We start from the raw sequence: 22,378 nt of genomic DNA, 5'->3' as shown, positions 1-22,378 counted from the left end.
CCCCTGGTGACTCGCATCACCTCCCCTTGAGGCAGCCCCTCAATGTCAAATCAGCAAATTTATACCTCTCAGCCCAGTCCATCATCCTGGCCAGCCCTTCTTTGGTTAAAGATCAGAATGATAAAGGATCTCAACCTCCCCACCAAAAGTCTAGATTCTGCCCTGGCCACCCCTGGTCTTGGGGCCAGCCTCCTGGCATACCCTCCTAGTAAGAATCCAGCCATGAATGACCTGAAGTGTTCAAATTTATTTCTGGCTCAATCCCTAGACTCCTCTGTCAATCATGAAGCTGCAGCATGAAGACAAGGACTACTTGCCTGGGAACACTTCTGGTTAACCCCACAGCAGCCTAAGGGTAGAAACCCCCTGTCCCACTTACATACACCCCACACCTAGGCTGGAGACCTGATGGGGTGAGGGTGATAGGAGAAAGGGCACCTGGCCTGGAACAGGTGCTCTTATGGCTATGGAGAGGACACCAACTCCAATGCAGGGGATGAGACCACCATGGACCCCAAGAGGTGCAGGGTGGGGATGATCAATGTTCTTCTTATCCTCTAGACACTGTGACCTGCACCTTGGTCATTCACCCAGCCCCACATCCTCTGAAATAGAAAGCTCACCAATCTGCATCCTGATGGTCTAGGCCACCAGCTCTAGCAAACAAGGTCACCTTGTGTCAACCAATGGGGACAAAGCCATGTGCTTCTCCTGACACTGAGGGCCTTGGTGATGCCTTCACGGGTAACACTACCCAGATGGCTTAACCAAATCAGGTTTGTTTCATTTCAAAAAAATAGTTTTATGGACATAGAATTCATGTGCCATATTCTTTGCCCGTTCAAGTATACAGTTCAATGATTTTCAGTGTGGAGTTGTGCAGCTCTGACCCTGATAAAGTTTAGAATGTCCCTATCACCATAAAAGAGAATACTCCCATCTTTAGCAGTCACTCCCATTGCCTACTCCCACCAGCCCCTTCCAACGGCTAATTACTTCCGGTATGCTTTGTTTGTTCTGATGTTTCACATAAGCAGGATCATACATCAGGTCTTCCTGTCTGGCTTCTTTTACTGACATGCTTTCAAGGTCCACCCACATTGTGGTGTGTATTAGTACTTCATTCCTTTTTATCCCCAGTATTCCAGTGTATATCTGCGGGGGCGGGGGATCCAACACAGGGTCTTGTGGATACTGGACAAGTATTCTATGATTCAACTGCACCCTTGGCCCCCAGGGTATCTTCTAGTATATTTTAATGTGTCAATTGTACAAAACATTCATGAATTGGTGGGCATTTGGATTGTTCCACTTTTTGGCCATTATGAGTAGTGCAGCTATGAATGTTCACTTATATACTCTCATGTGGCCATGTCTTCACTCCTCTTATGCTTGTACCTGGGGTTGGGTTTGCTATTTAACCTTTTTTTTTGGGGGGGGGGGGTACCAGCCCTATTTTTTTGTGTGTTTTATTTAGAGACAAGGTCTCACTAAGTTGTTTAGCACCTCACCATTGCTGAGGCTGTTTTTGAACTTGTGATTCTCCTGTCTCAGCCTCTGCTGGATGACAGGCATGTGCCACCACGCCCAACTGCTGTTTAATACCAGCTGCTTTCCAAAGTGGCTGTGCTTGACACTGGGGGTGTGGCTCAGTGGTTGAGGCCTGCCAGGCTTGTGCAAGGCCTGGGATTCCATTTCCACCACTGCAAAAAGAGGAGCAAAGTGACTGCACCCTTCCCCTCGCCAGTAGAGGGTTCTGTCTTCTCCATATCCTCCCTCATCACGCATTGTCATCTCTTTATTATAGCCAGTCCAATAGATGTGAAAGCATTTGGCTTGTACCATACCTGTGACAAATGATGTTGAGCATCTTTTCGTGGGCTTTTCAGACACTTTTGTGTCTTTATTGGAGAAATATCTATTCAATACTTTGCCCTTTTTAGTTGGGTATTCTTTCATTACTGGGTTTGAGAGTTCATTACACATTCTAGACACAAGACTTTTACCAGGTATAAAACTTGTAAAATGTTTCTCTTATTCTATGGGAATCTTTCACTATGTTATCTTTTGAAACAAAAAAGGTTTTAGCTTTACTTAAATCCAATTTATATTTCCCTTTTACTATTTGTGCTCTTGTCCCTAAATTCCCTTACAAAAGACAGTAGCCCTGCCCTCAACACCAGCCCTAGGTTGTTAGAAAAACTTCTTCAATGTTTGAGTCATTTCGTTTTGGGTCTGTCACATGGCTTAACATTTACTAACCCTTAGTAAAAGTATGTGGGTGATTGGTTTCCGTTAATATGAAGATTTTAAATTTTACCTCAGAAGAAGATTCAAAATTTTTTAATTTTTAAATTTATTTCAAAATAATTGAATAGAATTATTTTCTTGAAAATATCAGTCTTGCTTTTCTGAAAAGTGATGTGAAGGTGATGTCTTTTTCTCCACCCTAGCATTTGCAGAATCTCTGCAAGAATCAGATGAAAGAGCCAGCGGAATGGCACTGGCCCGAATTCCCAGCAGCTCAGGAGGGTGAGGCAGGAGAATCTCAGTTCAAAGCCTCTGCAACTGTCGAGGCCCTAAGAAACTCAGTGAAACCCTGTCTCTAAGTAAGACACAAAAAGGACTGGGGGGGGGGGGGCTGGGGCCCAGTGGCAGAGCGCTGGCCTCACACAGGAGGCACGGGTCAATCCTCAGCACCGCGGATAAATAAGTGAATAACATAAAGGTTCATCAACACTTAAAAAAACCGCTAGAGACGTGCCTCAGTGGTCAAGTGCCCCCGAGTTCGGTCCTCGGTACCAAAAAAAAATACGAACGAAGGCCCAGTCACACTTGTCTAAATATCTAAAAGCTATGATTCAGGATCATTTAAACTAATAAAAATCCCAGTGATCGTAAATTCACTTAAATCCTATCGTGCCCTGGTCTGGTTCCGCCGCGAGCGAGCCTGCTGGGTCTGGGCCTACCCTGGAGCGTCTCGCAGCGGCCGTCACCGAGCCGGTGACCCAGGGCCTCCGGGCGGGAAGAGTGGAAGGCCTCCCGGCGCCAGGCCGACCGCCGCGGCAGCCCGGACCGCCCAGCGCAGGCGCGTCGGGTCGCCACGGGGCGGGGCCTCGGCTCGCCCCGCCCCGGCCTGGCGCGGCCTCTTCCGCTTCCGGCTGGCCTCTCAGGGCCCAGCGGCTCGCGGGCAGAGCTGGTGGTTTCGACGCCATGGCCTCCCTTCGCGCCTTACTGCTGGGTGTCCGCCGCCAGCTGCAGCTACCTGCCCGCTGCCCAGCGCTGCGGCCCTTCGCCTCGGGTGAGTGCGGGCCGGGAGGGGGTTCGACGCCCCGAGGCCCTCGGCCCGCACCCTCCACTGGATCTTGGACTTCCCCGACTGACCCTGACCCGCACCCCCGACCTTCACTCCCGATCCCCGCCTGACTGGACCACCACTGACCCCGGGCCTCTTCCCCAGACACTTGATTCTGAATCCGCCCCAACCTCCCATCCCGGCTTGACCCTGGACTCATGACCCGGTCCCAGCCCTTAGCCCCTATCCTGACCCCTACCCACACCTCTCAATTTGATCTCCGACACCCTCATTCCCCGACCTCGGGCTTCTTTACCCCTCTCTTGGACCCAACCCCACACACCTCCCAAATCTTGGTCCCCAGATTAACCCCAGCTACATCACCCTAACTTTCCTGATCCCGGTGCCTGCAGGTCATGTCCAGACTCTGGGTGGGTCAATACTGTTTTCTCAACTCCTGTACCTAGACTGAAGGCCAAGACCTGTGGCCTACTGGGCACTTGAATGTTGGCTGTGAAATTCCACATGTGTTTAGGTAGCTTTAAGAGCACATGTAATCCTGTTGAACAAGTCAGCCTGGGAATTGAAAATGCAGGCTTCGCTTGTCTCAGTGCCCCCTATCCAGGCTCGTTCAGTGCCCATTCCTCCCTGAGCCTGCCCTTCAGCTCATCCACTCAGAAAGGCTCATGCTTACATTCAGGTTCCTCCTACAGCCGGCTGTAGAAAGGACAGTCCTATCCTTTACTCCCGCTCCTTCACCTTGGCTTTGCTCTCCTGCACACACCACTGCTCCAGTATTGCAAGGAATTCTTGGCCTTACCCCATGCTGGGTTCCTCCCATACCCTGTGGGTCCAACTAACTATCCAGTGGTGGATAGTAGTTGGCTGCACCCCCAGTTCTTGCCTATTCACTTCTGCACTCCAGCCTGGGGTTGGCAGAAATTCCTGGGTTTCTTAATGGCAGACAAATTGCTGCTCAACATTCACACCCAAGGACTAGGTGCAGCTCAGTGATTAAGTACTTACTTAGATGCACAAGACCCTGGCTTCCATCCCCAGCACCACACACACAAAAGGACACTTACTCCAGGATATTTTAGTCATTCACCTGCATGTTCATGGGACAGGTTCTGTGTAAGAGGACTGATCACTCAACATATAGATGCCCCTTATCAGGCTGTCCTTCCTCTCGAGTCCCTGACTGCTCCCTCCAAGTCTGAACTAGCTGCCCCTCTGTCCTTTGTCTCTGTCTTCCTCCTGCCAGCCTGTCTACCCTGTATGACCAGAGCCCTGTCCTGTTGTCCCCCGGTGGGCATTCCTTGTGAAAAGGCATTTTCCTCTCTTTGATGCCAGGGAAGACTGACCAGGCATATCAGAGGGGATAGCTGTGTTCTGTGCTGGGGATTTTCTTTAACTTAAGGATTCAAGCAGAGTGGTGGGGCTGCAGGCTGAGTACCTCTGTGTCCCTACCTTTGACACCTATGTGACAGAGAATCTCCTTTTGCTCTCTTGCCCTAGGGGCTAACTTTGAGTACATCATCACAGAAAAAAAGGGGAAGAATAGCAACGTGGGGTTGATCCGATTGAACCGCCCCAAAGCACTCAACGCCCTTTGCAACGGCTTGATCAAGGAACTCAACCAGGCACTAGAGACCTTTGAGGAAGACCCCACCGTGGGCGCCATCGTGCTCACTGGTGGAGATAAGGCATTTGCAGGTGTGCTGGCAGCAGTGGTGGCAGATGGGAGGGGTGCTTATGGCCTGTGGAAAGTGGCAAGACAGACTGGCCTCTCGGTGTTGGCAAGTGTCTTAGGATCTTCCCAAATGAGCTGCTTAGATGAACAGCACTCTTGGACGTTCAAGTGTGTTTCATCAGCAGAAGGCAGCATATTCAGAGCGATTCAGGTCTTTACCAGCCAGATTAAGTGCTGATAAACAAGACTGTCTTCTCTTGAGTCCACCAGGCCATCTGTTGCCTGCCCTGTGCCCTTTCTGCATTATCTGGTCACGATAGGCATCTCAGTATTGGCTGCTCCTTGCTGTTCCCAGAGCCTGACATAGTCCATGGGATAACTACTTGTGGGTTTGGGGTTTATAGGACTGGTGGGATCTCTGCTGCCTCTTTTCCACTCCTAGCTGGAGCTGACATCAAGGAAATGCAGAGCCGGACATTCCAGGACTGTTACTCTAGCAAGTTCTTGAGCCACTGGGACCAGCTAACTCGGGTTAAGAAGCCAGTCATTGCTGCTGTCAATGGTTATGCTGTGAGTGTGGACATCAAGGATCTGCTCCTGGGGTGGTTGATGGGTTCTGCTTGTGAGAGGGAGCATGCAGGATCCTTATCTTAGAAAGGCCTTGCGTGTGGCTTGCAGGCTAGCAATTCCTTTCTGCTGGTAATGCTGAATGAGGAATCGGAATCTTTTGCATCCACTTCGTTTTGTGAATGCTCAGCTACTGGTTCTTTCCAAATGGGTTAATGGACTTTTCTGTATTAATATAATGTTATCAGACCTATGCTGTACCTGCAAAGACATCACATCCTCTATTGGATGTATCAGGGCCCCTGGCGTGGATTGGGGAAGCCATACGGTCATTTCACATGGTGTTAATTTAATGAAGTCCCCTTCCATGTGTGCCACGTCCTCCACATCCACATCCTCTGTGGCTGCTTTTGAGCCACTATGGCAGAGCCCAGTGTCCTCAGAACTGAGAATACTTACTGTCCACACTTTGCAGAAGAGTTTGCCCTCCCAATGAGCAGAGCAAGCAGACTTTGGTTTTCGGCCTGGACTTCCCTGGAAAAACTGCTGAACACTATCTTGCAGCTTGGTGGGGGCTGTGAGCTTGCTATGATGTGTGATATCATCTACGCCGGCGAGAAAGCCCAGTTTGGACAGCCAGAAATCCTTCTGGGGACCATCCCAGGTGAGAACACAGTAGCTTTAGCAGGCACTCTGAAGGTAATTCTTCAAGGCTAGCCATGCCTTGGGGCCTATAGCTTGCGTCCAACCAAAAGCCCCAGAAAGACAGCCCCAGGTCTGATTTGTGCTCTATTTGTGGACCAGCACATGAAGAACAGAGTGGACATAACAGCTCAGAACACAGCTTGGTTCCTGTGGTTACAACCATATCCCACTTCTGGTGACATCAGATCACGTGACTCTGGCCCCCAGCCACAGTGGTTCTTTCCTGCTTGTGATCCATACTTGAGGCGGATCCCTATAGGTCAGAAACCTTGGAGAGAAAACAGTGATCTCGCACTGATGCCAGGAGGTCTGACCAGTGTGACCCCAGCCTGTCCATTCCCATGTCATTGGTTGAGACAGGTCACATGGCTTTACCAAGTTCAGCACATGCAGGTGTCTAGATCCCCATCATCCCCTGCCTAGGAGGGAGCTGGGGTATTGGGCAAAGAGCAACTCTATCTATGTGCAGGGGTCCACTGGTAGACCTCGGGGTGGGAGCGGACCTCAGGGGGATCAGCATACTCCCAAGAGCCTTCCACTGCCCTTTGAGTTCAGCCAGGCAGTTTCTGAGGTTTTGTGCTACAAGGTTCATGAATTTTCAGGGTCTGTCTTGGATAGGGCAGCAATTGCTAAGGATCTAGCACATGGAGTGAGGGAAAGCTGGAAGTTCCTAGAATGTTGGTGAAAACCTGAGGAGAATCCACATATGCTGTGCAACACTATCCTAAAATTGGGGGCCTGAGCTTGGAAAGGGGCCTGCCCTGAGGTTCTGAGCCCTTTTTGTTCCACCTGCTGACCACTTGGTTCTGCCTGACCCCTGATTAGAACTCATCTTAGGCCTTATCTTCAGCATAAACTGGTAAGCAGCACGTCTGTGGTTTCTTCTCTCTCTCTCTTTTTTTTTTTTTTTTTTTTTTTGACCTCATGTGTCATGTAGCCAGCTACAATACGCAGTCTCTATCCCTGCAGGTGCAGGGGGCACTCAGAGACTTACCCGTGCAGTCGGCAAGTCCCTGGCAATGGAGATGGTCCTCACTGGTGACCGCATCTCAGCTCAGGATGCCAAGCAAGCAGGTGATGCAGGTCTACCCTCGGGAGCTGGGTAGAAACTGGCCCGGGTGTCCTGGGGGTAATTGGCACCAGAGCTTTTAGATCCTGAGAATCTGGGAGGTTGACTATTTTGGGGTTTAGATCTTGAAATATTCTATGTTCAAGAGAGTGACAACATACTCTCAGGTTGAGAAGGAATAGCACAGCATCCCATTTCCTATAGAACCAAGTAGGCTGTGGGAATCTAGACCCTCGCAGGCCAGCCCTTTCCCTGCCATTGGTGGCCACAGTTCACCTTCCTCCTCTCTCTGCTGTTCGATGCTATAGGCAGCCTGACTGGGCATCTGTGGACTCGAGCAGTGGACTTGTGCCAGATCTGCACTTCACTTACCTCCTTTTTTGTTGTAGGTCTTGTGAGCAAGATTTTTCCTGTTGAGACACTGGTTGAAGAAGCCATCCAATGTGCAGAAAAAATTGCCAGCAATTCCAAAATTATAGCAGCCATGGCCAAGGAATCTGTGAATGCAGGTAGGTTCTGCAGGAAGAGAGTGGAGGGTCCCAGGCCATAGCAACGTAGATGCACAGATCAGCCTGTCCTGGGCAGCAATAGAAGGGTTTTCAGGACAGTGATTCTGCCATTAGAGTGCTGACTCCTAGTCTCTCAGGCTGTGGAGATGTTCTGAGTGTACCTTTGTACCAGGGCTCGAGAACTGGGCCAGGCCTGGAAGGTGATGGTGACACAGTGCCAGACATGGAAGGAAGAGGCCAAGAAAGGAGCCTGGTCCCCATGCTCAGCCTGTCTGTGGCTTTCGGGAAGCCCTGTTTTCTCCTCCTGAGCCCAGGCTGCACGGTTCCTCTCCCACAGGCTGACCCCAAGAGCATCCATGTGAGCCTCAGGCAGACTTCACACTCTCCTTGGTCTGGACACTTGGTTCTCTCTCTGCTGGCAAAGCAGTCTGACTGCCCTCCACAGAACTGCTTGAACCTGAATGTAACAGTCCATCTAGGCTTTCAGAGTGAGATGGCCTCTCCTCACTGTAGTGGCTTGTCAGAGTCAGCCCATCGCAGGAGATGTGGCCCAGGAAGTCCCCCAGCCTCTGTGAACCTGATACCACCTCCAGAGAGAGCTTGCCTCCAGGGTTGCTGTTATCCTTAGGCAGATGTGCTAGTTCAAGGAGCAGCCATGTGAGGGTTTGGGGGAACTGAGACCTTGGGCAGAATCACAGCTGAAGGCACTTCTCTCCAGGTGTTTAGACAGCAGCACACCTGTGTCCTCCACTGAGAAGAAAGGCCTGGAATGAGGCCTGCTGGTGTCTGCTCACTCTCTCCTGATTTTCCTCCTTATCGTTTCTCTATGCTTTGGGTTCCTCGGCCACTCAGATGCTCACAGTTGAACAACTTGTCCTTCTGGCTCTCCTTCAGTTTCTTCTGCCACCATTGAGGGACATTCAAAAGACCTGAGAGAGCAGTTTGTTCAGCTGGGGCCATATGTGCACGGGGGGCATGAGCTGAACCAGGGGAGGCCTGCACAGAGCTGGCCTCCTGCACTACTGAGTCAGGTTTCTATTGGGTCCACAAGCACTACATGGACACTCTGTGTTCCCACATGTAGCATATGAGTTCATGACCACCGGGTTTCTCTTCTAGCCTTTGAAATGACATTAACAGAAGGAAATAAGTTGGAGAAGAAACTCTTCTATTCGACCTTCGCCACCGTGAGTAAACCGTGTTCTGCTGAGAGTTGAGTGTATTCCACTTACAGGAGCTGCTGGGAATTCTTCAGATTCTATGATTAACTACCATTTCCTTTCGATCGGAACTATTAGAACCCTCTGGCTGGACCAGACTCCTTCTATCACTGGGCCATGTTTTTAGCAAGAAAGTAGAGTGTATGGAGGTTAGAAGAATGGGAATGCTCCAAAAGGCCACTTCCTGTTGCACACCTTAAGCAGCAGTTCCTAGCTAGGTGTGTGGTGGCACCTGCATCCCAGCTACTCAGGAGGATCGCTGGAGTGCCAGGCAATATAGTGAGACCCCTTCTCAAAAAGAAATGGAAGTTTAAAAAATTAAATATAGTTCACTTCACCCATATTTTCCCTGGATCATACCACTTATTTGGAATGTGATTCAGATGTGTTGTAATAACTCTAATCCTATACTTTCAAGCAACATTTCTAAGATTTTTGCCAGTAATTTAAAGGAAAATGTCTTCTAATTGCCATTGTAATTCACCTCTTTTGTTATCAGAAAGTCATATCGAGGTGTTTTATGAAAGATTTAGAATGGGTTTTGGAAATGGCTTTTTTTTTATTCCTACTTAAACCATCTTTATTTACAAAATACTATCTTAAGAATTATAGTTCCATTGAGCTTCAATTGGAGCTAAAGTATAGTCAATTACTGAAGTAAAAGCAGTTACTTAAAAACTAAAAATGAGAGATAAATCAAATTACTTTTGAAGAGAGAGCAACAACATCAGGTTTCTGGTTTGGTTCTGGATGTTAACAGGCTTATTTGCAGGTGGAAGGAACCCTTCAGGGAACTCATTGTACTTTCAGAATGCGGGGGTGGGGGAAGGTTGTGAGGAAAATCCCTCCCTGCATAGACATTTTGCATTGGAAATGGAATGGGTGGTGGGGCCGGTGGAAATCTCCAGGTTCTCCATACCAGTTTCCTGGGAGAGGTGGAGGAAAAAAAGGTCCTCTTCTCATGAACTGACTCCTTGGGTCAGCTGGAAACAGTCACCTCTGACTGGAGGGAAAGGTGCCAACACAAAGCCAGAGCCAGTTGCTTGGTTTTCAGCATGGAGAGGTGAATCAGGCACATCAGAATCCCCGAGATCAACTATGGTCTCCTTTCTACTGGATTGGAAATGGCTTTTTTTACGGAAAAAGTGAAGGTGTTTGCATGTCTGTGGGTGCACGTGTGTGTGCGTGTGCGCGTGTGTGTGTGTGTGTGTGTGTGTGTGTGTGTGTGTGTACACAGCAAAGGAAGAGACAGGTGCAGGGCTCCACTGTGGTCCTGCTTAGTGCCCTACATATGCTGCGGACACAGACCCTGCCTCTGCTATTTGTGGGCCAGGGTGGCCAGAGGTTACCTGTGAGACTTTCTGAGGTGTGACTACTCTATACTCACATGGGTAGTTCCTGAGTGACTGTTGCCTGGGGTATAAACCTCCTCTCCAGGCCTAAGCCTATTGGTAAGGAATTCTGTTCTTCCCAGGCTCAGGTGGGCCTGCTGCAGAATCGCCCTCCCTGCCCCATGAGCATGGACAGCAGACAGGGAGAGAGCAGCAAGAGCAGCCCTGAGACCCCCACAGGTGCCAGGTGATACAGGTGCATGCACCACCTCTGCTGACCTCCCTTTCTTGCAGGATGACCGGAGAGAAGGCATGGCTGCATTTGTGGAGAAGAGGAAGGCCAGTTTCAAAGACCACTGAGAAACCAGCTTCCTGGGCCTCAATCTTCATGGAGAGGGAACTGTAGGCTGTCAGCTTAGAAGCAAATAGATCACCATCCTTGAAAAGGTAGCAAAGACCACATAGAGTTCTTGCTGATGGCTATGGAACTGTGGTCATTGCTCAAGCCTTCGCAGCACAGCCAGCCAGTGATTAGCAGGATCAGTCACCTGTGTTCTGACTGGAGCACATTTTCTAAGTCAAAGGTCCTGTTGAGGAACTTCCAGCACCTTCAGCCTTTTCTTCACCTCAGGAGCTGAGGTGCTTGCTTGGCCACCACTGTGCTATGTTGGGGTGGAGGCAGGCACTGTCTGTCCTGTGCCTGCAGCTGCTGGATGTGGCTGCTCAGAAGGAGATGCTGCTGTTGCTACTTTTGAAAAGAATCATGATTAAAGTGACTATTTCAAATTAGTTCAACTTTCTTCATTGTAAATGAAAGCATTCAAACAAAACAGAAGTCCATAAGGCAAGCAATCCCCATACCACATCCCAGGTGTCTGACTTCTGTGAACACTTGGGTTTGTAGCCTCCTTTAGATTTTTCTGTGCCCAGTACCTGCTGGTTCCTGAAGCACAGAGAAGCTGATCTGGGAAGTATTGTCGTGCTTGGTGCTGCTTGCCATGCACCGCATGGAGACCTAGTCCCCAGGGGTGGGAGCAGCACCCTGAGGGATGGGCTGCTCTCAAGGTTCCTCTGGTGGCTGCACACTCTGGGAGGATTGACCTTGGGCTGAATTGCTGTGCAGCCTCTGGCACCCAGTAGAGCTCAGTGTGGTGACCTGGTTATTAGAAACCGCTGCCCCTGCCGCCAAGCATCCTCTTTATTCCCAGAACACTAAGTTCTCCAAACTGTTCTCAAGCAAGTGTCTGTGAGAGTTGACCATCCTGGATGACCTCCCATCCTATATAGTCTGAGGCCTAAGATGACATTGGCTGCCCCAGGTCAGGGGCTCACAAGCCTTAGGGAATCCTGAGACCTGCTAAGGAGAGGCTGAGAAATCTGCATCTCTGCTGATGCACACTGGCTTTGGCTTTTGAGGGAAAATCATTGTAGGCTGGTGCTGTCATGAGCCCCCACAGGTACCCCTTCGGTGCCTGGCAGTGCTGGCTATACACCGGGCAGGACTTTGCCTAAGAGAATGGGGTCTAAACCTGCCTGGGACTCTAGGGTAAGGAGCACTCACAGTTTATTGAATAGCCAGTATGCACCCCAGGCCACAGGGACCAGCATGGTCATCACACAGTGTGCAGCTAGGCCAAAGCAAATGATGCCTGTCCTATTGGGAACTAGGCCTCGGGCCCCTCATCTCATGGGAAAGCACATGCCCTCCAGCTTGGTGACCATGTCAGAGCACCATATACTGGCCCACAGCTAGGAGTAGGAAGGTGGTCTGAAGTATGGTCACGGCTTTGGGCTGGCATAAGCCAGGAGCCTGTGAGGACCAAGCTGGACAAGGGGAGGATCGCCCACACTGAGAACTAAGAACTTTCTCGCACCTCAGATGACAGCTCTTGTTCAACTTCATTTATTCAGCAGAGCATGTCTGCATGCACTGTGGGGACCATGTCCCTTGCAGGATCAGTTCTGCAATCCCCCCACATCTGCCTGTATTCTTGTGTGCTGCAAACAGGAATTGATGCAGGAGGAAGGAGCCCATCTTGGATTCTGTTGACTCACCCACCAGGAGCAGCACTGAATTCTCACACTTTCCCCCTTCACACAGGAATGATGTGTTGCTGATAAGCCTTAGGATCTTGAATTCTTTGGCATGTGCTTACTTACAGAAATAGGGCCAACGGGAATTTGATTTAGGCCAACAGGGCAGAGCAGACTTTCCCTGAGGGCAGGGAGCCAGGGAGGTTGGCCCTGGTGACACTGGATGTGGACTTGCTCATTGACTAAAGCTGAACACACCTGGAGGTTTGTCCTGGGCCACCATCAGTCCTAGAGTCTGGAATAAGTGTGTAGAGGAGACATCAGTTTGAAGTATCCAAGCAGGAAAACCTTAAAACAAAATCCATTCATTTGTGTGTGAGGTTTTTATAGCTGTGACAAAATACCTGAGATCATCAACTTGTAAGCAGGAAAAGGTGGTTTTGGCCCATGGTTTCAGAGGTTTCAGTCCATGGTCACTTGACCCATTGCTTTGGGCCTATGGCCAGGCAGTACATCATGGTGGGGAGCTCATGGTGGAACACAGCTGCTCACCTCATGCGGCTGGGAAGCAAAGGCAGCAGGAGAGGCCAGGGTTCCAACCGAATTCTCCAAAGACCTTTTTCTAGGCCCCTCCTTCCAGCATTTCCGCCCCTCACCAATGAGACTTTGGGGAGACCTCCAGTTTCACAGTACAATAGTTTAATTTTTCTTTTTTTTTTTAATATTTTTTTAGTTGTTGATAGACCTTTATTTATTCATACGCGGTGCTGAGAATCGAACCCAGTGTCTCACATATGCCAGGCAAGTGTGCTACTGCTGAGCCCCAGCCCCAGCCCCAGCCCCAATATTTAATTTTTCACACATGCTGGGCATTCAGCTCCACAATCTCACTTTAAGCGATTGAACCCTGAGTGGTGGTGTTTTTTGCAGTGCTAGGATAGAATCCCGGGCCTCGCCCATGCTGGGCAAGTCCGCTCCGCCCTTCCATCAGATCCCATTCCTCCATCATGTCCAATCCTGGAGTACGCTGCATGGAGGGCTCAAGGGTGTCCCTGCGCTGCTGTCCACAGAGCTGCTGTACACCCTGGCACAGATGGGACATGGAGACAAGATCAGTTAGTGCTTGGGTTGTGGGGAGCCCCGGGCAGGCGTGCTGTCCACACTCATGCCCTCCGCAGGGAGTCTGGGAGGTAGGGAAGCCACAGCTGCCCCCTGCCTACCCCTGCTGTCAAGTCCTCAGTGTCCGGCCCTACGATCACAAGGTGGCCCTTGGTCAGCCCTGTGTCTGGGTCAAGGAACCCGAGCAGGGTGCTGGGAGGGCCAGGCTCGCCCCCAGCTGCTGGGAGGCCAGGCTCACCTCCAGCCTCAGATCCTTCCCAGGCCAGGCCACCCTGGTCTTCGGCAGTTTCTCTCTCCAGGTCCCAGAGCCAGGTTGTGCAACCGGAAGATGGGGTGGTCTGCCCCCTCCTCTTAGGAACAGGTTTGGCCTTCTCACACCTCCGCCTTTCTTCCTTACTTCCTCTGAAGAGGGGTGGGAGTGACCCATGTTCTGGCCCACTGACCAGGGTAGGAGCAGAGGCCAGCTGACCTACAGGTGGTGGCTTCTGCATTCCACCAGGAGTCCATGCTGAGCTGGGCCTGGCTGAGCAGCTCTTCAGTTTTTACAGACGTGAACTTTCCCACCTCCTCCATCTGCCAGTAAGGGCCAGTGGAGTCCCAGCAGATGCTGAGCCAGTTGCCAGTGGCAGGTTGGGAAGTGGGCAGTGGTCCTAGTTCTGTCCTGGGCCCTAAGTCGTCAGTACCTGTGACTTACTGAGGCCCAGGAGTGAAAGTTGGTGAAGGAGGACAGGCCTTGGGGAATGGCCCGAGTCTGAGCCTAGCTCTTCCCCTCCAGCCCTGGGCATCGTGCAGCTCCTGGCTGCTATGCTGAAGCTCCTGCCTCTGGACACCTACTGGGGAGCCTGGTGAGGGCCCCAAAGCTACACTGCTGCTCTGAGCCTCAGTGTCCCTTTCCTATATTTCACAGGGTCACCTACCTTGGAGTAGGTGGTGGAAAGGGTTCCTAACCAGATCCATGGAGCCCTGAATCATCTCTAGCTGGGAAGTTCTGAAGGTGCCCAGGACCACAAAGAAGACCCCTGCCCGCCCCCAGGCTGCTATCATGGATCTGGTGCCCAACAACAAGGAGAGGGACCTGCAGAGTCACTGTGGAAAGATCATGAGTCTGTTTATGGTGGGCTGCACAGTGAGGCTGTGGGAAGGGGATAGGGACTCTGCCTCCTGGAGGCTCAGAAGACTGAGAGGGGAAGTTCCAGATGCCATCACATGGCCCTTATGCACAGCATACAGTGTTCAGGAACACAGGCACTTGTCCACTGGCTGGGACAGAAGAGGTGCATCTGGGCTTGTGGCTGACTCCCTCTCTGCCCACTAGCTTCCCACCTCCCTCCTAGGACCCTGACCTATCTGCCTGGGCGTGGGGAAGCAGACTGGGGAGAGGTTGTACTGGGGAGAGGTTGGAGCCAGCTTTGGGGAGGGGGCTCTGGACTTCCTGATCTTCCAGGGATGTGTCTCCAGGCCCCAGGTCTCCCTGCTTGCCACCCCACCCTGGCTATGCTCTGCAGCCACATGGCTCACACTGTTACCGCTGTTGACCGGTGACGAGTCCTTGCTTCCCCAATGTTGAAGAATAACACCAGAGAAGCACGCCGAGGCAAGGTCAGAGTGGAAAGTAGAAGTTTATTAAAGGACAGCAGAAAAGACTTCTCCAGGAGGAAGAAGGGGACCCAAGAGGTGGAATCCATGGAAGTGCGGTTGTCTCCCCTTTTTATAGTTCTTTCAGTGATGGCATTTAGGTGGGAAGGCCTGAGGGGTGGGACACAGGTGGGCCAAAGAAGTAATCTGGGCACTTCTGAGTCAGCCTCTTCAAGTTTGCTGGGGGCTGTTCATTAACACTTCTTTGGGATGGGCTCTGGCCTTGGGCTTTTCCCAGACTTCATTAACATTCCAAGAGTTGTTCAACTTTTCCCGGAATTCATTCTCAGCATGGCCTCCATTTTAGATCTCACAAGTGAGTGGACACACCCATCCCACCCCCAGCCCCCCACCCCCACTGGCAGATCTTGAGCAAGAATTGCCTCAGGGAAGCAGTCCAGGGCTCCTATCTTGGAGGCAACTCCCCAGGGCAGCTCAGGGGCACTGGAGGGCTTACCAAGCTGCCCTCAGACCCAGTCCACCATAGGCCCTGGACAGGGCAGGAGAGTTGCCTCATACCCACTGCCCAGTCCTTAAAATCCAAGACTGAGCACCCTGGGACCCCTGCACCAGGAGAACCAGAGAGGCCGACTGGAGGGCCACGACTCCGGGTGCCCCCTCCCGCCCAGGGACTCAGGGCCCGCCTGCTAGGGTTTCTAGGCTAGGTCCCTCCAGTTGGTTCATTTCTCTTCCAGAAAGCCCTGGCAAAGATAAAGAGATTCGAGTCTTATGAAAAAGGCCTCTGCTGTTGTTGCAACTGGGTACGTTCTAGTTGGCCCAGGTGTGCCCCTGTTCATGCTCCTGAGGAGACCCCTACCCCTACCCCTGCTTAGCTCATGTCCAGTTGAGACTTGAGGTCACCCAAAGGGGGCATTTGGGTGGACAGGGTCCCTGTTTGCCCAAGGCTGCTGGTGTCTGGACCTACAGTTCAGAGGATGGAAGCAAATGGGATCCATTCTGTCTTGAGTTCAGACCCTGGCTCATGGGACCCGAGCCTCTGCTCCTGCCCCAGCTCAGCTTGGCTCCTCCTGAGGGGGATGGCACCTCCTCCTCAAGAAAGGGACACCCATCCTCTGCTCGATGTGGTAAGCCTGGTGAAGACCTCTGCAGGGACAGGAGAGTGGATGAAGCCCTGAGCCCAGCCAACAGCCCTTCCTAGGGCAGAGCCAGAGCAGGCCCAGCCAGGGGTCAAGGGTCTGGCAGATCCGGGGGCTCTGATGACCAGAATTCCCCTGATTTGTGAAAGTGATGGGGAAATGCAGTCAGGGTCAGCCTTCAGCATAAAGACTCTGTGCTTTCTCATTGACTTATCCCTGAGCTCAAGGCAGCTACTGGATCCCCAAAGAACAGGCCCCTGCCCACCCTTGATGCATACTCAGCTGTGAAGTGGGAAATGAGGTCTGGGGCTGGGGGCTGGGCAGAGGGCCAGCAGGAGGATGGAGGTGGGTTCAGTGGCTGCTGGGTGACTTGAGTCGGATGGAGGCTTCTGCACCAGCCCCAAGCTGCAGACACAGGTGGTTCTTGACCAGGACCCCTTGCTCACCCCTAAGCAGGAGGACAAGTGTCAGGGCTGGCCTGGACACTTTGCAGGGAAGATGGCCAAAAGTGATCATGTCAGATGCCAGTGAGGGTGGTATAGAGTAGAGAGGCCTGGTGTTATGGTTTTGATGTAAGGTATCCTCCAAAAGCTCACGTGTGAGACAATGGAAGAAGGTTCAGAGAAGAAGTGACTGGATTATGAGAGTCTTAACATAATAAGTGAATTAATCACCTGATGGTATAAATTGAGTGGAAACTGAGGCAGGTAGGGTGTGACTGGAGGAGGCGGGCATTGGGGCATGGCTTTGGGGTTTATATTTGTATCAGGTGAGTGGAGTCTCTCTGCTTCCCTCTACCATTCTTCTGCCATGATGTTCTGCCTCACCTCGATCCCTGAGGAATGGAGTCTGCTGTCTATGCACTGAGACCTCTGAAACCATGAGTCCCTAAATAAATTTTTTCTCCCCTACAATTGTTCTGGTTGGGTCCCCTTAGTCACAGCAGTGGAAAAAGCTGACTAAAACAGATTACAAGCAATGCCCCCTACTGGACCCCTATTCATCGGTCGCTGTGCTAGTTCACATTCCCACCACGAGGGGGCGCCCAGCTCCATTTCCTGGGTCTCATTGTGGCCTGACTTTGTTCCATCCTGTTGAACAATGAATTCTGTATCCCTTAAGTTCTAATTTGCATTCCCGGACAGTTACTGGTGTGGAGCATCTTTTCTGGGTCTGTTTCTCATGCACGGATTGTCTCGGCTGATGCCAATACTCAACTCTCGTGTCCGATTTTCACTAACATTAGACTTAAGTCTGGGTCCATTCTCTTCTGGGGAGTCCTATGCCCACCAGCTGTCTGTTGGGCCCAGCTAAACTTCAGATGCACATGAGAGCAGAGGCCACCCTGCCACTAGTCCACTCAGTGGAGATGTTGAACCAGGATGTGGCTCCCAGGCTGGGAATCAGCTCAGGGTGTGAGGATGAGTGAAGGGCACCGCTGGCTGAGGCCAGACCCTCTGTGCAGCATCTCTGGTCACAGTTCCGTAGGCAGTGTCCCAGGTCCCCACTAGGCCATTGCACTCAGTGAAGCCCAAGCTGTGCCTCCTAGACCTCCTAGAATTCAGCCCTCCACCACTTCCTCTGTTCTCCAGATGTGTTGACCAGCCACATCTGGAGAACAGAGGAAAGTGATCTAAGATGAGCACCACCCAAGCAGCCACACCTGATTGGGTGGTTAACCTTCCCCGCAGGCTCTAAAATTGCAGGATTGAGCTGGCCAGTTGCTTCCTTCTGCCTACCTGGCCTGCCCACCATGACAGCACAATCCTGAGTCTCCTGGTCACACTCAGGAGTTAAAGAAGTGTCCACAGGGGGTCCTGGCTCAGGCAAGACCACAGAGAGACTTAGCCACAAACACCATCCTAGGCCAGTGGCAGCCTTTGAGCCTGACAGCCCCAGTAACCCATGAGACCCAGGGAGGGTGAAGGGGTAAACATGGGGAGACCAAACCTTAGGGCCACTGACTACCTGTGCCTGACGTGAGTTAGCCTGGGGCCTTGAGCCCTCACATACCCCAGGAACTCTGCCCACCTGAGACTTGGGCAGGATTTTGGAGCCTCTGTGAATGCTGTGCTGCCAGGAGTGGTCCAGGAGGAGGGACATGCGGATTCAGAGTGCCCCACTGAATGGGTATCAGGATAACAGGGAAGGTGCGCCAAGGCGAAGCAGGACCTGCTAGGCCCTATCAGGCAAGACCCTGAAGTTCACTCACTGTTCCACCATGGCCAGCTCATCCGCAATGTGGGGAGGCTAGCTCCTGCTCACAGGGTTTGAGGCCAAGGCGTGGGCATGAGCCCTCAGGGCTACCATTTGAATCCTCAAGGGAGTAGAGACATGCGAGGAGACACAGAACTTGAGGGCACATGAGGTCACCTGGACAAAGTACTGCAGTGCGTGCAGGATGGGCACCCAGGATTGAGAGCTGCCTCAGTTCCAGCTTAGCTGCCAGAGCCAGCAAGAATGTGACTTGGGACTTTGCCCTGGTCCTTCCCTCTCCCTGCAGGGCAGGGTTGCCAGACCGCAATGCATCCAGTATGTGAGAACCCAAGTGGCCTGTGCCCGTGCCAAGCATTGGTCTGTTGAGCACGGACCTGAGGAGGTCTGGCCCCCAAGATACAGCTAGGCAGCTGCCCAGAAAATCTGGTCAGAAAGTGTGTCCTGGCCTGTGTCCTGCTCCACTCACCTGAGCCCCTGTATGCTTGTGTACCTGTGCACCTGTGCACCTAACTCCTGAGCCCATCTGTCCACTGGTGCACCAGCATGCTTCTGCACCTGTTCATCTGAGTGCCCACTGATGCCATCTTCTTGCTCCCCAGTCTCTCCTTTCTGACCCCTTCTGTGGGGAGCTCAGATTAAACTCCATTTTTCTGCTGAGGCTGGTCCAGTGCTCCCCTCTAGTTCCCACCACTCACTACCGTCATACCCCTCACCCCATCCACACATGCACGGGGTGAGCCTGGGGGACCAGAGTAGTCAGAGCCGGGGTCAGCTGGCCCTTGTGCAGTCTGGAAGCTCTTGATGTGCCACAGAAGGGCAGACACAGCTCACTCCTCCTGGTCGGAACAGGCCACCCTCGTCCCTGGTCTAAGGACACACGTGGCCTTCCACCTCTGTTTGCAGGCATTTATTTTTCTAGCTGGGAAGGGTCAGCAGAGGCAGCAGGTGGACGAGAGCAGTCAGGGTTCCCTGGGGTCCTCCATAGGGTGGTGGACGTGGTCTAGGTCTTCCTCTGGTCCCTCGAGCACCTGGCGAGGCAGCAGCACTGGGGACCAGGGCCTTTCTTTGCCCTGGACCTCCTCCACTGGAGGGTGGTACAGACTGTCAAGATCCAGCTCAGGACCCTGCTGTGGGATCCGAAAACGGCCCAGGATGTCCTCAGCCTGCACCCATGCTTTGGGGCCTAGAGACAGATAGATGGAGGTGTAGCCTCAGTTCCTATCTCGAGGCCCTCCCTCCACTGGCCCGTCCACTGGCAAGTTCTCCAGCTTATCCCTTTGGGGTCCCCCTGTGTGGTCTTGGCCCCAGATTACCTGGGTGCTTCTCCTCGGAGGCTGCAAGCTTCAGCTTCGGCATTGGGGGCAGCCCCACCAACTGACCATCCTTCTTCAGAGGCTCTACAGCTTGGATGCCCCAGGCCCTGCCCACAAGCTAAGTCAGTCCACATGCAGGTAGCCAGCCCACCAAAGAGAGTGCTCACCAGCCCCAAGATGCTGGTCAACCCTCTCTCATTGGTCCTCAAGGGCCAGGGAGGTGAGAAGTCATCTTGTTCCAAGACTGAGCCAGCCTGGGGCCAGTGGGTAGGGGAGCTGGCCAGAGCCCCCAGGGTCCCCTGCTTCTGGCACAGATCTTGTTGCTGATGGATGGATACCTTTTGGCCCTGAGAATTGCCTCCCATGGAGAACTACAGGACAGGATTCCTCTCACCCACCATGTGCACCCCGGGCCCAACAGGTCTAGGCTTCAGGGGCGAGTGCAGTAGGGCTTCTGGGGACACTCACCTCTCCATGTCCCGCTCATGTTTGCCTTTGGTCCTGAGAGGGGCCTGAGAGAGTGAGTCACAGGTGTGAGCGCTGCTATTCAGGGGCTGGGCTGAAGGACACATGGTGCAGAGGCTGCTCCAAGGTCCACCTGGGGCTACAGGAAAGGTCGGCCAGCTCAACACCCTCTGTAAGGGTCTCTGGGGACTAAAGGCCAGAACACGGCCACCTTGGATATCAAGGTTATGGGCAAGGGAAGTGAAGTCACCAGCCTGTCCCCAAATGACCAGCCCACCTAGACTGATCAGCTTCCCTGTCCCCAAATGACCCGACAGGGATGTGAACCTCACCCTGGCTCAGCACTCCCACTCACCCACCAGCCCTTGGGGCACTGGCTATTTTCTGCAAAGGCAAGTTAGGGCTTGTCCTGCACCCCACTCCCTGGCTGGCTGTGGGGGCAGCCCCCTGAGTCCAGCACCCAGTGGGGCAAAGTGGGGAGAGAAGAGCAAAGCAGAGGGGACCCAGGGGGGACTGGCCAAAGCAGCCGTGGAGTGGCTGGGAAGGGCGGGCCTCCCTTATCCTGATTGCTCTGGGACACAAGCTGAGTGGCCTTGACCCAGGGCAGGCCACCATGTTATCAGCATGAACAGTGCAGCTTGGCCCCCACCCAGGTGAGCATCAAAGGGGCCCGCCTCTTGGGGGGTCTTCCTAGGTGCCATGGAGGTTCACGTCCCCAGCTGGAGACATGGTGTCATGGAGGATTGCCTGTCATACCCCAGTGGAAGGTGCCTGACCCTCTGCATCCTGAGGCCCTACCTCAGTGCCCGTGGGCTTGGGGGGCCTTTGCCAACATCCTTGTAGGTAGGGAGCAGGAGGTGACAGTGGGTTGGGGCAGGCATGTGTACCTGGGGTGCTGGGTTTGCAAGGACCTCCTGCAGCAGCACAGTCACCAGGCAGGTGACCAGGAAGAGCCTGGGGGCCAGGGAGAAAGTGTGAGGCAGAGGACTGCACCTGCCCACCAGGAAGCCCTCAGCCCACCCTGACAGGACCCTAATGAGCAGCTAATGGGCTGATGGTCTCTGCCTTCAGGGAGGACTGGCTGGAGCCCTGGAGTGGTCCACAAGTAAGCAGGCTCCCATCTCAAAGAGAAGGGCTTGAGAAGTCAGGGTGGCCACCCCTGGATGCAACCAGTGGGGCAGAGGGGCAGTACTGAGGACTTCAGAGGGGCCTTGCACACACACGCGCACACACACACACATCGGGAGTGAGAGGAGCATCGAAAGCTCCAGGTACCCATGAGGGCTACAACCTTGCTGATAAGGTGCAGAGACCCCAGCACACAGCTGCAGCCCTGCAGCTGTGCCACTGGGCAGACAGCCCCATGCCCAGGCAGGAAGGAGAGCTTGTGGTGTGGGCAGTGTGCAGGGTGTGTGGTCTGCATGTGAAGTGTGTTTGTTGTGGTGTGGTGTGGTGAATGGCAGCCTCCCAGACACCTGTGCTCTCCGTCCCAGGGTGACTCAGCACTTTAGGGTGAGGACCTGGCCTGGTGGAGTTCAGTCGCCTGCCTACTCCTAAGACCCCCCCACACACAGAGGCCCATTCCTATGCTGAGTGTGGGAGGAACATGCACCCGTCCGCAGCACCAGATGGCCTGCGTGCTGACCCTGGCCTGCGGCCTGCCTCCCTGAGCTCAAGCTGCCTCTGGTCTTCTCGAGCCCCATCCCTTCTTTGGGGCCTTTACAGCCTGATGTCACCCTTCCTTCCAAGCGGCCCCAGGGGACAAGGCACTCTTGTAAACATCTGGGGGCATCAGATGGACAAAGACCAGGGGGCCCTAGGGGAGGGCTCTGCCCATTCCCATCCACCTGGGAAGAGCCAGCCCTCTCAGAACTGCCACCCAACACGGCCCAGCCCCACAGTCTGTGGACAGTGACTCCCTCCCTGGCCCTCCCTCCCTGGCCTTCCTCAGAGTCAGGCAGTCTCTGAGCTAGGGTTCTAAAACCTGCAGCCACAATGGCCCCGACCACAGGCCCAGACCTGCCACTGCCAGAGTGGGCGGGCAGAGCAGCTGGGCTCAGGGGCAGCATCACCTGCTCATGCCGGGCCTCCTTCTCAGCGTACAGTGCT

General features: G+C 53.0%; 2 protein-coding genes across 2 annotated transcripts; one reads left to right on the top strand and one right to left on the bottom strand.

The window, feature by feature from the left end:
- The first annotated feature begins 3,147 nt into the window (after positions 1-3,147).
- Echs1 (enoyl-CoA hydratase, short chain 1) lies at positions 3,148-11,178 on the top strand. The gene is made up of 8 exons (XM_077105343.1): positions 3,148-3,301; positions 4,814-5,011; positions 5,431-5,558; positions 6,120-6,219; positions 7,230-7,334; positions 7,719-7,838; positions 8,958-9,025; positions 10,684-11,178. Exons 1-8 carry the CDS (start codon positions 3,214-3,216, stop codon positions 10,747-10,749), a joined length of 873 nt encoding a protein of 290 aa, XP_076961458.1. The 5' UTR covers positions 3,148-3,213; the 3' UTR covers positions 10,750-11,178.
- An 8,272-nt stretch (positions 11,179-19,450) lies between these two features.
- Positions 19,451-20,376, bottom strand: Prap1 (proline rich acidic protein 1). Its single transcript, XM_076871450.2, has 3 exons — positions 20,273-20,376; positions 19,805-19,911; positions 19,451-19,674 (listed from the first exon to the last, which is right to left on the bottom strand). Exons 1-3 carry the CDS (start codon positions 20,374-20,376, stop codon positions 19,451-19,453), a joined length of 435 nt encoding a protein of 144 aa, XP_076727565.2.
- Positions 20,377-22,378: the final 2,002 nt, after the last annotated feature.

This window comes from Callospermophilus lateralis, chromosome 15 (genome assembly GCF_048772815.1).
Source record: "Callospermophilus lateralis isolate mCalLat2 chromosome 15, mCalLat2.hap1, whole genome shotgun sequence".
NCBI lineage: Eukaryota > Metazoa > Chordata > Mammalia > Rodentia > Sciuridae > Callospermophilus > Callospermophilus lateralis.
The sequence above is the reverse complement of the archived record's forward strand: the minus strand, read 5'-3'. Positions and strand labels throughout refer to the sequence as shown.